Source organism: Amphibalanus amphitrite, unplaced genomic scaffold (assembly GCF_019059575.1).
Source record: "Amphibalanus amphitrite isolate SeventyFive unplaced genomic scaffold, NRLGWU_Aamphi_draft 002735F_arrow, whole genome shotgun sequence".
Taxonomy (NCBI): domain Eukaryota; kingdom Metazoa; phylum Arthropoda; class Thecostraca; order Balanomorpha; family Balanidae; genus Amphibalanus; species Amphibalanus amphitrite.
The window spans coordinates 3552-16085 of record NW_024884115.1 but is presented as its reverse complement, the minus strand read 5'-3'; the positions used below and the strand labels follow the sequence as shown (position 1 = coordinate 16085).

Genomic DNA, 12534 nt, shown 5'->3' with positions numbered 1-12534 from the left:
AGAAACGTGTTTAATCGTCAGAGAGCTGTCAAAAGTGCTACAAAACGCAACGTCAGACTGAAACGAAACATTAGATCCCTCTCAAAACCGTATTTCACTAAGACTATTGGCTTATGGCAAGACAGTGATACTTGATTCCGGCTTTCTTTATAACTTTGCGGTTATGTATTCTGTTATATTTCCAGCATACTAACGACCAATGTTAAAATTCCTTCACAATCACGTTCAACGTTGAATAAGCATTAGCAAAAAAGGAACGACACCTTTCATACCCGTACACATGTGAAGGAGAAGCGAGACTTAGTACGTTAGTACGTCGATTCATTTTGCGGCTGTCGCGATAAAATAGCGTCTACTCGGCTACTTTTCGACGGCGACAAATATTGACAACATCACACATGTGATTACAAGCGACAGTGAGCTTACACAAGCCGCACACACTGGACGAACAATGTGACTACATCTAGTATGGCATATAGTATACTGTAGATACATAGTATATACATTGCACAAGCCAGCGTAATGCTCTTCAGTCCACCGGTCAACGCTGAAGGGCGGAACAAGCCATCGACATGACGTATGACATAAATACAATAAATAAAAACGATTCAGCACATGAATGGTACATGTTTGCGATGAGTACAATGAACATTATGGATGTGTCGCCAGGAGAGTCTCTATGAATAAGTGGCTCACTGCTCAGTCTGTTCGTCAGGTCATCCGAGGCATGGATTAGGTATTCCTGGATGGGACACTCCGCCGATTTTCCGACCACCCGGCGGCGGCGGCGGATTTCCCGACGGCGAGGGCGCTGGCGCTATTTTAGCATTACGGGCTATGGGCGGAGCGTGTCTTTTTGCATACTTTTGTCGTTTATTACTTACCTGTAGCCGATTTTGATGAAAATTTTGTGAACCTGGTAGAACAGGAATTGAGGAATGTCATGAAAATATTATTTTCCCAGTTTTGATTTAAGAAGTTGCTTAAATTCTGCTGACAAGTGAGGGTTCGTGATTACAGCCGAAGAGCCAATGTTAGAATAAAGTGAAGTTTTATGCGATAACATGAAAATAAGTTGATATTTGTATTAAATCATCAATAGGAACTTGTTTGACTGCCGAGGAACGATGATATTTGATGATAAATTGCATCGGCAAGTCAAGAATACCGGCTCAGTTTATGGGCATCAGGTAATGATTCCGTATGTGATAGTGACTAAATGGAGCCATAATAATTATAAGAAAGAACTAAAAATATGTGTGAAGTCTCTGAAATCGTGTCTTATGAGCTTAAAGTTCGCTAATTTCGCCCTCCAATACCGCGTTTTTAGCACGCAAGCCGGTGCGGCGGCCGCCGGCGCACTCGCCGCCGATGTTTCGGAGCTCCGCCACCAAGGCGGCCGCTTGGTCGCCGGCGCTAGTGTTGGGGAATAGGGAGTGTCCTATCCAGGCATACTTCATCCATGTCCGAGGCAAGCCCTGGCCGCCCGGTCTCCCCCGGGCGCTGCCGCACCCCGAGCGGGCAGCGCCGCCCTGGTGGCCAATGACGCAACTGCAGCTACCACTGACCGGCGATAGGTGACGATGAGATCAGACTTGAGTCCTGCCGGGGAGAGCGCTGCGTAAAAACACGACCTCGAGGAGGGGGAGGGAGCCGACGCGGGATTGACCTCATCACGCTGGGAGAGCGAGCAGTCCCACTGGGACTGCCCAGAGTGCTAATTCCGATCTACCGCCTGCCGACGGATGCTGGCTCAAGCTGATTTCGTCGACACCACATATCCGCAAAAAAGCCAGGAGTGAGGAGTGAATGTGAGGTAGATACAGCTACAATGCAATACCATCCACATGACCTGCTTGTTAATGAAGGTATCCAACACTCTAATGCACATAACTGAACCCTTGGCATCTTGGGAACATGACTTTTGGCCCAGACAATGCTTACACGGCGACCGATCAACGGTACATTCGTAAATCTAAAAATCACGTATTTACACAGCGTCTCTCCCCATCTCCCGGCTACCGCCGTCGATCTCACCTGCTCCGGTCGAGCCGACACAGCTAACACAGTGGACGATCATGCAGTTCTAGCTAGGACGTCACCGAACTGCGGCGCGCCGTCGGGCTGGCGCTGGCCCTCTCAGATCTCGGTGTGCACGCGCCCGGCCGGCGGGCTTGGCAGCAGCATTCGGCAGACACTACACAGCAGGACGGAGCGTTCAGACACGGTCGGTGACCTGACCCGACTATACCCGGGGCACATTTAGAGCGGCGGGACTGCGACCCGACTACCTGGGGCACATTTAGAGCAGCGGAATTCGGGCCCGCGCCGCGGATGGGGCTAGACGATGACGTGCACGGCAACTAAGGTAAAATCTTGACCGTTGATGATGGTAATGATAAGTTAACAACGGTAAGCACATCAGGGCCTGGTCTATACGATCAGTAACATCTACATGCACTTAGCATGAGTAACATGATGGGTAGAGGGTACAAATATGAAACACTGATTTCCAAAATTGTCAGCGGGACCAAGTCATGTAAAATAGGCATTCGATCTTGGCAACATTCGTGCAAAAACGTTATACAATAATGTACTCCGCGTTGTTTATAATTTCAAGACACTCCACACACTATGGTACATTTGCAAATTCTAAATTGCTTTTGTTAGCTATTTACATCCGTTACAATTCAGTTAAAAAACAAAAGTAGTGATCTTTATTTTCCTGCTCCTGTACGTGAGTGAATGAAGTTAGTGTCGCTGGCTAACGGGCTTAGATGAAGTTATAGTAGAAAACATGAAATAAAACGCGTGAGAGTCGGTAGATAGCAATTTGAACAGTTTAGTGAGGTAGAACAGAATTTACGTCATTTCCGGGTTACTGTAACGTGCGTGAATTCGTACACATCATTGCTTTCAATTTTGCTGTAATCATCTGACAAAATTGTCAACTGATGAAGTAACATGCAGAACAAGGCACGTCTTAGATAGGTACGTACCACGCAAAAGTTTTCAAAAATTATATCAAGTCATGCATATCGAAATAGATAGAACGAACTAAGAAAATGTTTAGCATCTTCTTTATGCTGACGCAAAAAACCTGAGCAGCAATTAAGCTGTAGCGGGATGTCTAACCGAGCTTTTAAGGCCATGTTCACATTTCGCAAAACACGTAGTAGCATTTGCACTACCAACTAACAAGTAACAATAAACATTATAGAAACAGCAGACAGAGCAGATAAGAGACGATCAAAGCTGATCCGGGTCACGGAAACTTTGAAATCCATTTATCCATAAATTCAGTTAAGATGATTTGGAAACACTCGACATTTTAAAAGCTCGAAAGTTAGAAGACGATCATTTACATCAATTTACACCTATGCAATGTATACATACAGTGTTATATGCAATATCCCAAAGTTTCCGTGACCTCCAGCCCCCCCCCTCCCCTCTAACACTTCACTCACCCCTGGCAGGCCGGTGAAGAGGGTTTGGTGCGCACACAGCCACAGGTGACCAATGAGCGAGCTGGTTCACCGCGAGCCGGCTCAGCGACTGTTGTCAGGAACACGCTGGAGAAGCCCGAGCCGCGCCGGTAGGTGTCCGCAGTGCGCAGCGAGCAGTAGTCGTAGATCATCTTACTGATGGCCAGACGCACCTGCGGGAGGGGGAGGATGAGGGCTGGCTAGAGCGCAAGCTAGAGCGCATGTGGAGCGCTGGTGGTGTTGGGGGTAGTGTCGAACACTGCAGAGTTGCGATCAGCTCAATAAAACGATTTGATGGTATAAAATTGCACGAATGAGCGCAGCTTGCGTTTCCGCATGTATCAAATAGGTATCCTCGAAAACGTAAAATCAGCTCAGATGCTAAATCGAGAATCGATTAATTAATAACGGCTGCCCAACAACAGCTTTTATAAATGCCTCATCGACACATTGTCCAAAGAATAACGACAAACTGCTTTGCAGTCCACTTGGAGGCTCTCCGAGACGAAATTACCATGAAAATAGCAGCGCCATCAATTCAACACACGGACTCTTACAAATCCTGGACAGCCGTCACACTGACTCGCAAATAGCCAGTGGCACACGAGCTGCTCCTACTCTACAAGCCACCCATTCATCAGCCAAATAGAATCGGCTTGGCCTGCTCAGCCGGCGCCGCGGCCGAGGCCGACCGATGTCCATTCTAATCGGATACGGGGTCGCGCGCGTGCCGAGATATTTCGGGAGAGGACCCACTACACATTCTGTGAAGGAGGGAAGGGGTTGGGGAGAGTGGTCCGGAAACGGTGCCCTTGGACGACTAATGGCGGGGGAATGGGAGGGATGAGAGTGGTTCGATATCAGCAGGCTCCGGATGGTCGGGATAGGTGGATAGGAGCAGCTGGATAACGCGAGGGGATGAAGCATTAAGAAACAGCTATGCGTTATGCCTAGCAAGATTGTGGGTTGACGACACTGAACAAGGCACAGTTGCAAAGCGGATTGCTTCCGCGTTTCATCACGTACTACACTGTTTTTTTGCATCAAAGCCTAGTGAACTGTAGCTTGAACCGCTTGGAAGCGGTTCGAAAGTCCCAAAAAGGGAAATAATCTGTGTTGTTTCTGGTGAGAAAATCCTTGTTTTGCATCACATTTGTGTAAAAATGCAATGCTTTTGTATTGCGGGGAGTGGCAAAGACACAAACCGGAAAATGCAATATTTAGAAAGAAACAGAAGTTTGGATGGCTTGTTTTGGTTGCATCATCACCGGAGGACCTTATTTCAAAGGTCGCATGTGCACCGTTCTCGACGCGCGCCATTATTGCATCATGCAGCGGAGAGGTGCCAGGATCATGCAGCGGAGAGCAAGTATCGCGTACAAATGCCTCGCAAGTCATTATCCTCCCGGAGGTACCAACCATAGACCAGCATTGCATTTCCGGCGAGGTTTTCATGAGGTATCACGAAGCTTATCACGAATAGGCCCATCCCATCCAACGGGCCAAATCCTGGAAAGCCGGTCTGATCCTGGCATCTCTCGGCCTTCTGTGACCATCCGGGGCGTTTTTTACCGCCGGGATCCTCCATCTCCCGCTCTGAGTCGCTGTCTGACGGGAATTGATATCAACCACAGCCGAGTGGGATCTATGGGAACCAGTACCACTGTTATCATTGCTTTAATTTTGATATTTGTTTTACCACGATGACACCACTTAACGTCACCCTAAAGGTCAGGCGGGTCGGTGACATGTGACCTGTGACCTGACCCCAGCCCTGGGACGTGACAGGGGTAGAGAGCGATGTCAGAGCCTGCACGGCGCGGCTGGCGGCGCCTGTGGAAATCCAGGGCTGGGCGAGCAAAGCCGGGCTGTCCTATAGCCTCAACCCAGCGGTATCACCAGGAATACGAATCAGTTGCAGGGCAGGGAGAGCGGGAGTTAGGGGCACTATCCCGAGATTTTGATTCGAGTTAGTCTCCAGTTGGATGTTGTAAGTGAGGTTGAATGAATGAACATTTATTACCGAGATATTTAGCGGCATTTCAGAGGCTTGCTTAAATTATTTACCAACTGATCCAGTCTTGACCCTGCACCACGCAGCATCATCGACCATTCCTTCCCCATATTGACCCCAGCTGGAACCTGCCAGACCTCAAAGGGGCGCGGGTTAACCGCGCAACCAAATATTGACCAGCACATCACTGCGTACCAATCCGCTCGTCATAGCTACTGACATTTGGCAGCTCACCGGCTCACGTGCCTTCTGGTGCGACTCACCTCTCCGTTGAGGAAACAGTAGAGCAGTGAGACGAAGAAGCCCTGGAAGGATGTGAGGAAGTGAGTCAGGTAAGACCAGACGGCGAACTCTGCCACCGAGCGGCCCAGCGGCGCGTCCACCATGTTGATGATGTTGCTGACCCCCAGCAGCGGCAGGAGCACCACGGCCGCCTTCACCGCCTTCCTGTGGACATACATGGGGCGGCAGAGGTCAGTGGGTGACCCCGGTGATCTCAGAGGCATGAGGGTAAGCGATTTCAGCTTATTGATACTGCTGTCTTTGGCCCTACTGTAGATAAATTGGTTCTAAAAGTAGGAGCTGTCTAACGGAGCTGCTATGTGATGTTTCGCTTATATTTGATCAATAATTACGTATGTCAGTCGAATCGATTCCTATGATTTTCTACAGTGCCGTACTTTGGTAATGCATAATTTTGCCCTAGGAAGAGTCAGAAGTTCAGCTTCAATGAAGTTTTTATAATTATATTTAATATCGCTGTATGTTTGAAACAATGTTTTACGTGACTACTCTAACAAACATTGATCGACCGTTCGAACCATATTCTCATTTATTTAGCGGCAATCTTCCGTCATAACAAATCGCTCATTGTAGGATGTCAGGACAGGAGCATTTACGAACACACTTCAAATGCACTTACGAACACGTTTTATGGCACCTACTGGCTACTTAGGCGTCTCAGAAACACATATACCGACGTCATCTAAAACTCCATTTAGACTTGTTATTGTCTCATGCATGAACGCTTTGTCAGTGTATGTTTCTGCGCTGCGGCGAAGGTTCTACAGAATTTCAAATGGTGCACCAGCACTTAACCACATTCTAAATCACTTGCACTGAAAGCTTTAATGAGTTTAGCGGCGGCGCATTGTTCGCTATACACTCGTATAAGGCCATCAGTTGACCTTTTGCGCTGCACCGAACATCCGGTGGCCAGGGCTGATACGAAGTTTCTGTATGACGCAAGGAGCTTCGTGGGATAATGACGCCACATAGGTAGTGGCTGTTGTGCTTTAACTTGCGTTTTTTTTATAGCAAAAAAAAACACATCACATCAAATATGGCACCTATAGCTCATTCACGTGCTTTTCTGCTTCCACAAATATTAAACGTATACTTTCACGCAAGCCCTCCACATTGCTGTACCTGGCAAAAACTGTATTGCGCAGCCGGAAAAAGTTAATATTCTTGTCGTCAATAGAAACCCATCCGCTTGGATACCCTCAACCAACATGTTAACACTAAAGCGTACATCTTGCCTATTAGAGCAGCGGTCGTTCGGAGCTGCAAACCAGCACGCGAGTACGAACGGGAGTGTTGACGAAAATGACACCATTCATCACACTTCGTAAAAATGTCATGCGCTGTGTGACACATGGTCGAAATAAAACACCATTCACGCTTTTGGTATGGCAAAATGGCGAATACCCTATACAAACCGCATTTGCCCTGGCGTAAATCGATGTTAGGGTGGAGCGGGCATTTTACAGCCATCTTTTTATTGAATAGATCAATAATGGTAAATCGGTTCGATTCATACCTACATGGAATTAAATTTCTATTTGATTATAATTTTACATTTTATCATAAAGCGCTTGCCTCAGGCCTAATGATTAACAAGTAATCGGCAGTTCAAACTCTGTTTTACGGACTGACCGCAACGGCAAGCTACATATATCTTCAAATTGCTATTATCTTACTTCATATTTATACATCAGACCTATCACCACCTGCTCCAAGGAAATCTAAATTTTCCGTCGAAAGGGCGCTTCCAAGAATAACAAACTGATAAAATTACGAGCAGCGTCCGCATCGCATGCTTCCAAATCAATGTCAGCAACGCCCTTGATCCGACCCAATCTCGCTTAGCAAAATAAAACCACCGATCCGTTTTCTTCGCGGTCATCTGTGTACGGGTGAGACGGGGTCGTTCCCGGTCACCTGAGGCCATGTGTCTACGACTGCTGACAGCAGGGATCCCGGTTCAGAGCTGACTGCTCCAGCAGCGCCCTCACAAAATAACGATTCGGTGACCGGCTGTAAGTGGCTGGCTGGGGAAATTCATTGGTTCCCCTGCGCACCAAGGGCAAGCAAACGGTCTTTTATTTTATTTTGTTAATTCGCGAGAAAGTCGATATGATAACAACCTGAATATGCAAAAGATGGATGGCGCATTGATACAACTAAATGAATCTTCTTTACGAAGCGTTTGAGTTTGTGGGGAAAATGTTCAGGGTGCCGCGATGGTAGGGTAAAACGTTCGCAAGTTGTTAAATGCAAGTTACACTTCGCTATATGATCTGAGCAATGAGCATGTCTGCGGGTGAAAACTAATGAGCAAACTATTCACACTAATTTTCAACAGATAATTAGCTCCAGAAAGTTTATCAAAGCGTGTACTACCTACCTACTTGCCTGCTCAACTTCATTTTGCGCCTTGCGGTCTCTCAGCCGTCAATAAAAACAGCCCTCCCAGCAAACTTCTCCAAACAGCCCACTTAGCTCGCCGCGTATTGACCGGTGGCTGGTAAATAAACTGTGATTGCCCTGTAATCTCGGTCTGGCCGCGGTCTGGCCAGCTCGTTTCGTCGGGAAAGCCCGGGTATTTGCCGGCCCAATCCTTTTGTGAAGAGTATCCTGTACCGCATGACACTGGAGCCGTGCGGCACAGCATACCAATTCAGGCTGCCATGGGACGGGGAAATCATGGTGGAAAATGCAAACGGAAAGCTCCCTTCTCAAGCGTTGACTGTTTAATAGAAAGTCAGTAGCGTTGGCGTTTGATCACACGATTGTAATGTGCCTCATTACGTTAAGGTGGACTTGAACCGTGTTAATTCTTGCGGTGTGTTTTGATTTATCGGTAATGGGGTTCCATAACGCATTGATGCAGGCGTTTGGTACTGGAGCATAGCAGTGCGTAATGCGCCTAGCGGCCTTGGCGAGATATGAGCCCGTGGATCGTCCAAGGAGCGGTTCGGCAGGCACGTGCGCCGACAACGGCTCGTTTCCGGTCCGCTTTCGGAGCGGCTCTGGGCGGCGGGCGGCTGCCGGCCGAGCCATACACGCTGCGGCGATCACCTCAGCTCTGATCTGCGGCCGCTCCTCGCAGTTTTCAGCCGTACTCCGGACAACGGGCCGGCATACCAGAGTGAGCCATTTCGTCCAAAACGCCCCATCGCTACATGACGGGCCTGCATACGGGAGGTGGCTGATGAAATATTCACACGTGCAGACAAGGTCGCTGTCGACAAGGCCTCGCTCAGGCGGCACTGGTGGCGACCAGCGCCACGACAGACTGCGGGGCGGCGCCCGCAGTTCCGTCAATTCCGGCCGGCGCCGCGGTGGAAGGACGACTGCATTTGCGCGAACCGAGCGAGCAATAAATTAAGAGCGACAGCTTCTCTGGAAAACAAAATGATGCGAGGAATTTGACGGCTCTAAGCGTGGGAATTCGACGCGTGGTGAGTGCTTAACCAATTGGATAACACGCGAGTGTGATTAAGTGCCTGGCTGAATTCTAAGCGACCTTCAATTAAGGTAAACGTCAAACGAGATTGCTGGTTTCCCGCGTAGCATTAAACAAGCAAATGCAAAAGAACAAGAAACCTTCGAAAATCGGGCTCGCCTCACTTATCCGGTGCAAGAAAACACACAAAAACATTCAGTAGGAACTTACCTGACTTGTTGCGCTTCACTCGAGTTGCTCTGACGCATCTTCGTTACAAGAACTATGATGATGTTCACCAAAAAGGCGACATTCAGCTGCAAAGAAACAAAAGGGGGTGAACATTCCACGACACCTTCTTAGCTAGCATAGAAACACTGCCAGCGTATAACCTTAAAATAGAATGTTCTGAAATGAAAGCACTTTTCAGCAACAACATTTTTCAACTAGTGCCGTTTTTGTACCAGTACATCTATCAATTAATTGACTAGAAAAATACCACACAAATCCCAAATCAGGCGCGTAACCACGAGTCTGAAGTTACTGGGGACCACATGGAGGGCCGCGAAGACCAAATATTATATTTCAGGATCAGCATTCGCCTGAGTGAGGAGGAGGGGGGCGTTTTTGGCCAGACCTGCCAGTTTTTTTTTTGCGCGTGTAAGGAAAATCGCAGCGAGCACCGCCACGAAACTTGGAGTAGGTTATGATACCTCAATTTCGCATCGTCTGTGAAAATTTTACCCCAGGTCACCTATGGTCAGGTCACCAGAGGTCAGCTATACCAACAGAAAAATAGCCGCCTGACGCAATTTTTTATTAAAGAAAAAAATGCTGACCAGTTTCACCAATCAGGCGAAAAATATCCGCCGGCGTGAAAAAATATCAGCCAGAAAAATAGCCAACGAGTTTCACCAATGGCAAAAGCGGCTTTAATGAAACGCTAGCCTGGAAGCTAAGCCGTTGACCCAAGGTCAAAGCTGAGAGCATTACTCAGAAAGGCATTTGAATCAGCTATCGAATGCGCTTTCCCGCAGCACTGCAGCTCTATTGGTTCCTGACTTATGCGCCGATTTGTGAAAAGTTGTCAAAATTGGGAACAAAAGTTCGTGAAAATTTTACCTTTAGTGACCTCCAGTGACCTCAGCGATGACCTCATAAAACATCACATAGGTAATTCTTGAAAGATACTGTAGTGAGCTCTCTGTTGCTTTTTACCGCGTCTTTCTAGCTTGCTTACTTTCGAGATAATCTGGTGTGGCCAAAAAGCCCCTAAGCCCCATGGCGAAATTGGCTGAGGGGCCCACCCGGGCGTTGGCCGTAAACAAAACATCCATTGTTTTGTCTTCCGTTGACTACATATTACTCTTCACGTCGATTTAGAGACAATATTTGGCTATATAAGCAAACTGAGGAGGTCATCGGTTTTACTGGGGACGGTCCCCAGTAAACCAAAAGTTACTGGGCACCGGTCCCCAGTGTCCCCAGTGGTGGTTACGCGCCTGTCCCAAATCACTCATACGAAAGTGAAATCATCATCCAGAAGAAACCATCTGGATTTCGGCATTCACGTAGACTAGACCATTCCTTTGAGCGCAATCGCATACTTACCACCATGACTGCAATGCGCGGCCCCTCTAGGATCCAGTACAGGTTCGTCAGGTTATAATTCCACCAGCAGCTGCAACAAACCGACAGACACCAATGTCACCAACCGACCGCAGCGTCAACGAGCCAGCTACAATCGATGCGGTCTCACAACACAGCAAACCGATCGACTTCATGCTGCAATGGTGAAACTTTAATGAACTTCTGCATCGATCCATTGCGAAACCGAGAACATAAAACCGACGGAATAACTCATTAAAACGAATGGGCATTCCTCTTTTGATGCTCAATTCAACTAATGTTGCTTCCGTTGTCAGCAAAATCAATGTGTGTGATGCTGTTGAAGCTAAACTATGTAGGTATGGAAGTGTCGTTTAGCAGCTCCAAATTTCGCTTAGCTGGTTTCTTTTCACAGTCCAGCTCCTTTTCGAAGTTTTCCCTTTTTAGCAGTTTCTTTGCTGAAAGCTCATAAGCTTCCACTGTTCCCCACTGTCATTAATTCTCGGAATTCCCCCTCTGCCATTCTTTTTTCCTTCTCTGCCCCTGCCCTTCGTCTTCTCTCTCTCTCTCTCTCTCTCTCTCTCTCTCTCTCTCTCTCTCTCTCTCTCTCTCTCTCTCTCTCTCTCTCTCTCTCTCTCTCTCTCTCTCTCTCTCTCTCTCTCTCTCTCTTTCCATCTACCATGCACACTTACCTGACGTGACCGTAGTTGAGTCCAGTGACGACCGCCCACACCGTTGTCATGACAACGGGCGCACCCCAGCCGGTCGTGTAGTAAAACTTGTCGTAGAACCGCGGCGAGAAAACAGTCACTGCAAGCGGAGGGAATTCGTTCACGGTCACTGGTCAGGGACTGAAGTGACTGACGTTGAACTGGCACTCCAGTGTCAAGGTCCGACGTCAACAAACCACTCCGAGGGGATTGAGTGGCTCGGTGAAGCCGATTCCAGCCTTTTAGCAGCGGCGCTTTACCAAAAACAACCCCCCTGTGAGATGAATAATAGACTGAGAGAGGCTCCGGCAGGGAGCAGATTTGTGAGGATCTGTATGTGAGGACAATTAATGCTGTCAGACGGTGCTACAACACAGGATGGTTGGCTTCCATTCTGGGGCACTAATTCAGTTTTCCAAGCATTGAGACAGAGGTGCACAAACCTTCCTACTTGCCTACAATGTAGGAGACAGGAAAGAGCCGAAAAGGGTAGCCGCGAGACAGATTTCAGTTTGTGTTTTCTGTACAAAAATGACTATAAAAACAGCTAACTGGTAGCAATTGGTCGGTACAATCAGCTGTCAACGGTATTTGGTCATTACATTTCTTTACGTGTCTTCAAAAACAGTTCCTACAAATCTCCTCCATGAGACACCCACGAGACAGTTCCCATTGGATTAACATTGTGTCTCATGAGACACCGTGTAGGTAAAATGTAGGATGAAAAACTGCGAAAGTGGTGGGCATGTTTCGAAAAACGGCGCACAAATTCTTGGGGCGCCTTAACAAAACTCCTGTTCGAAAATGGGTTCTGGTAAAGTTTCGTCAGCTGGTTTCCACAGCAACCGCCATTCGTGGGACAAGCTGACGCCATTTGCTAGCGCGTTGCGTGGTAACCAGCTATTGGTGTCAGTTGAATTTGAAAGAGAATTGTAACAGTGAACAGCTCGCTTCAGTTGCTGTACTGTGCTGTGGATGTGTGTCTTG

The 12534-nt window shown here is 47.8% G+C and overlaps 1 protein-coding gene across 1 annotated transcript; it reads right to left on the bottom strand.

Moving 5' to 3' along the window:
- Positions 1–1154: 1154 nt before the first annotated feature.
- LOC122377331 (PDF receptor-like) lies at positions 1155–11647 on the bottom strand (the record flags this gene model as incomplete). The annotated part of the gene is made up of 7 exons (XM_043357265.1): positions 1155–1602; positions 2038–2197; positions 3468–3658; positions 5763–5946; positions 9461–9546; positions 10841–10910; positions 11530–11647. Coding segments are annotated over 6 exons (707 nt in total), but the record flags the coding sequence as incomplete, so codon positions are not given.
- Between the last annotated feature and the right edge of the window lie 887 nt (positions 11648–12534).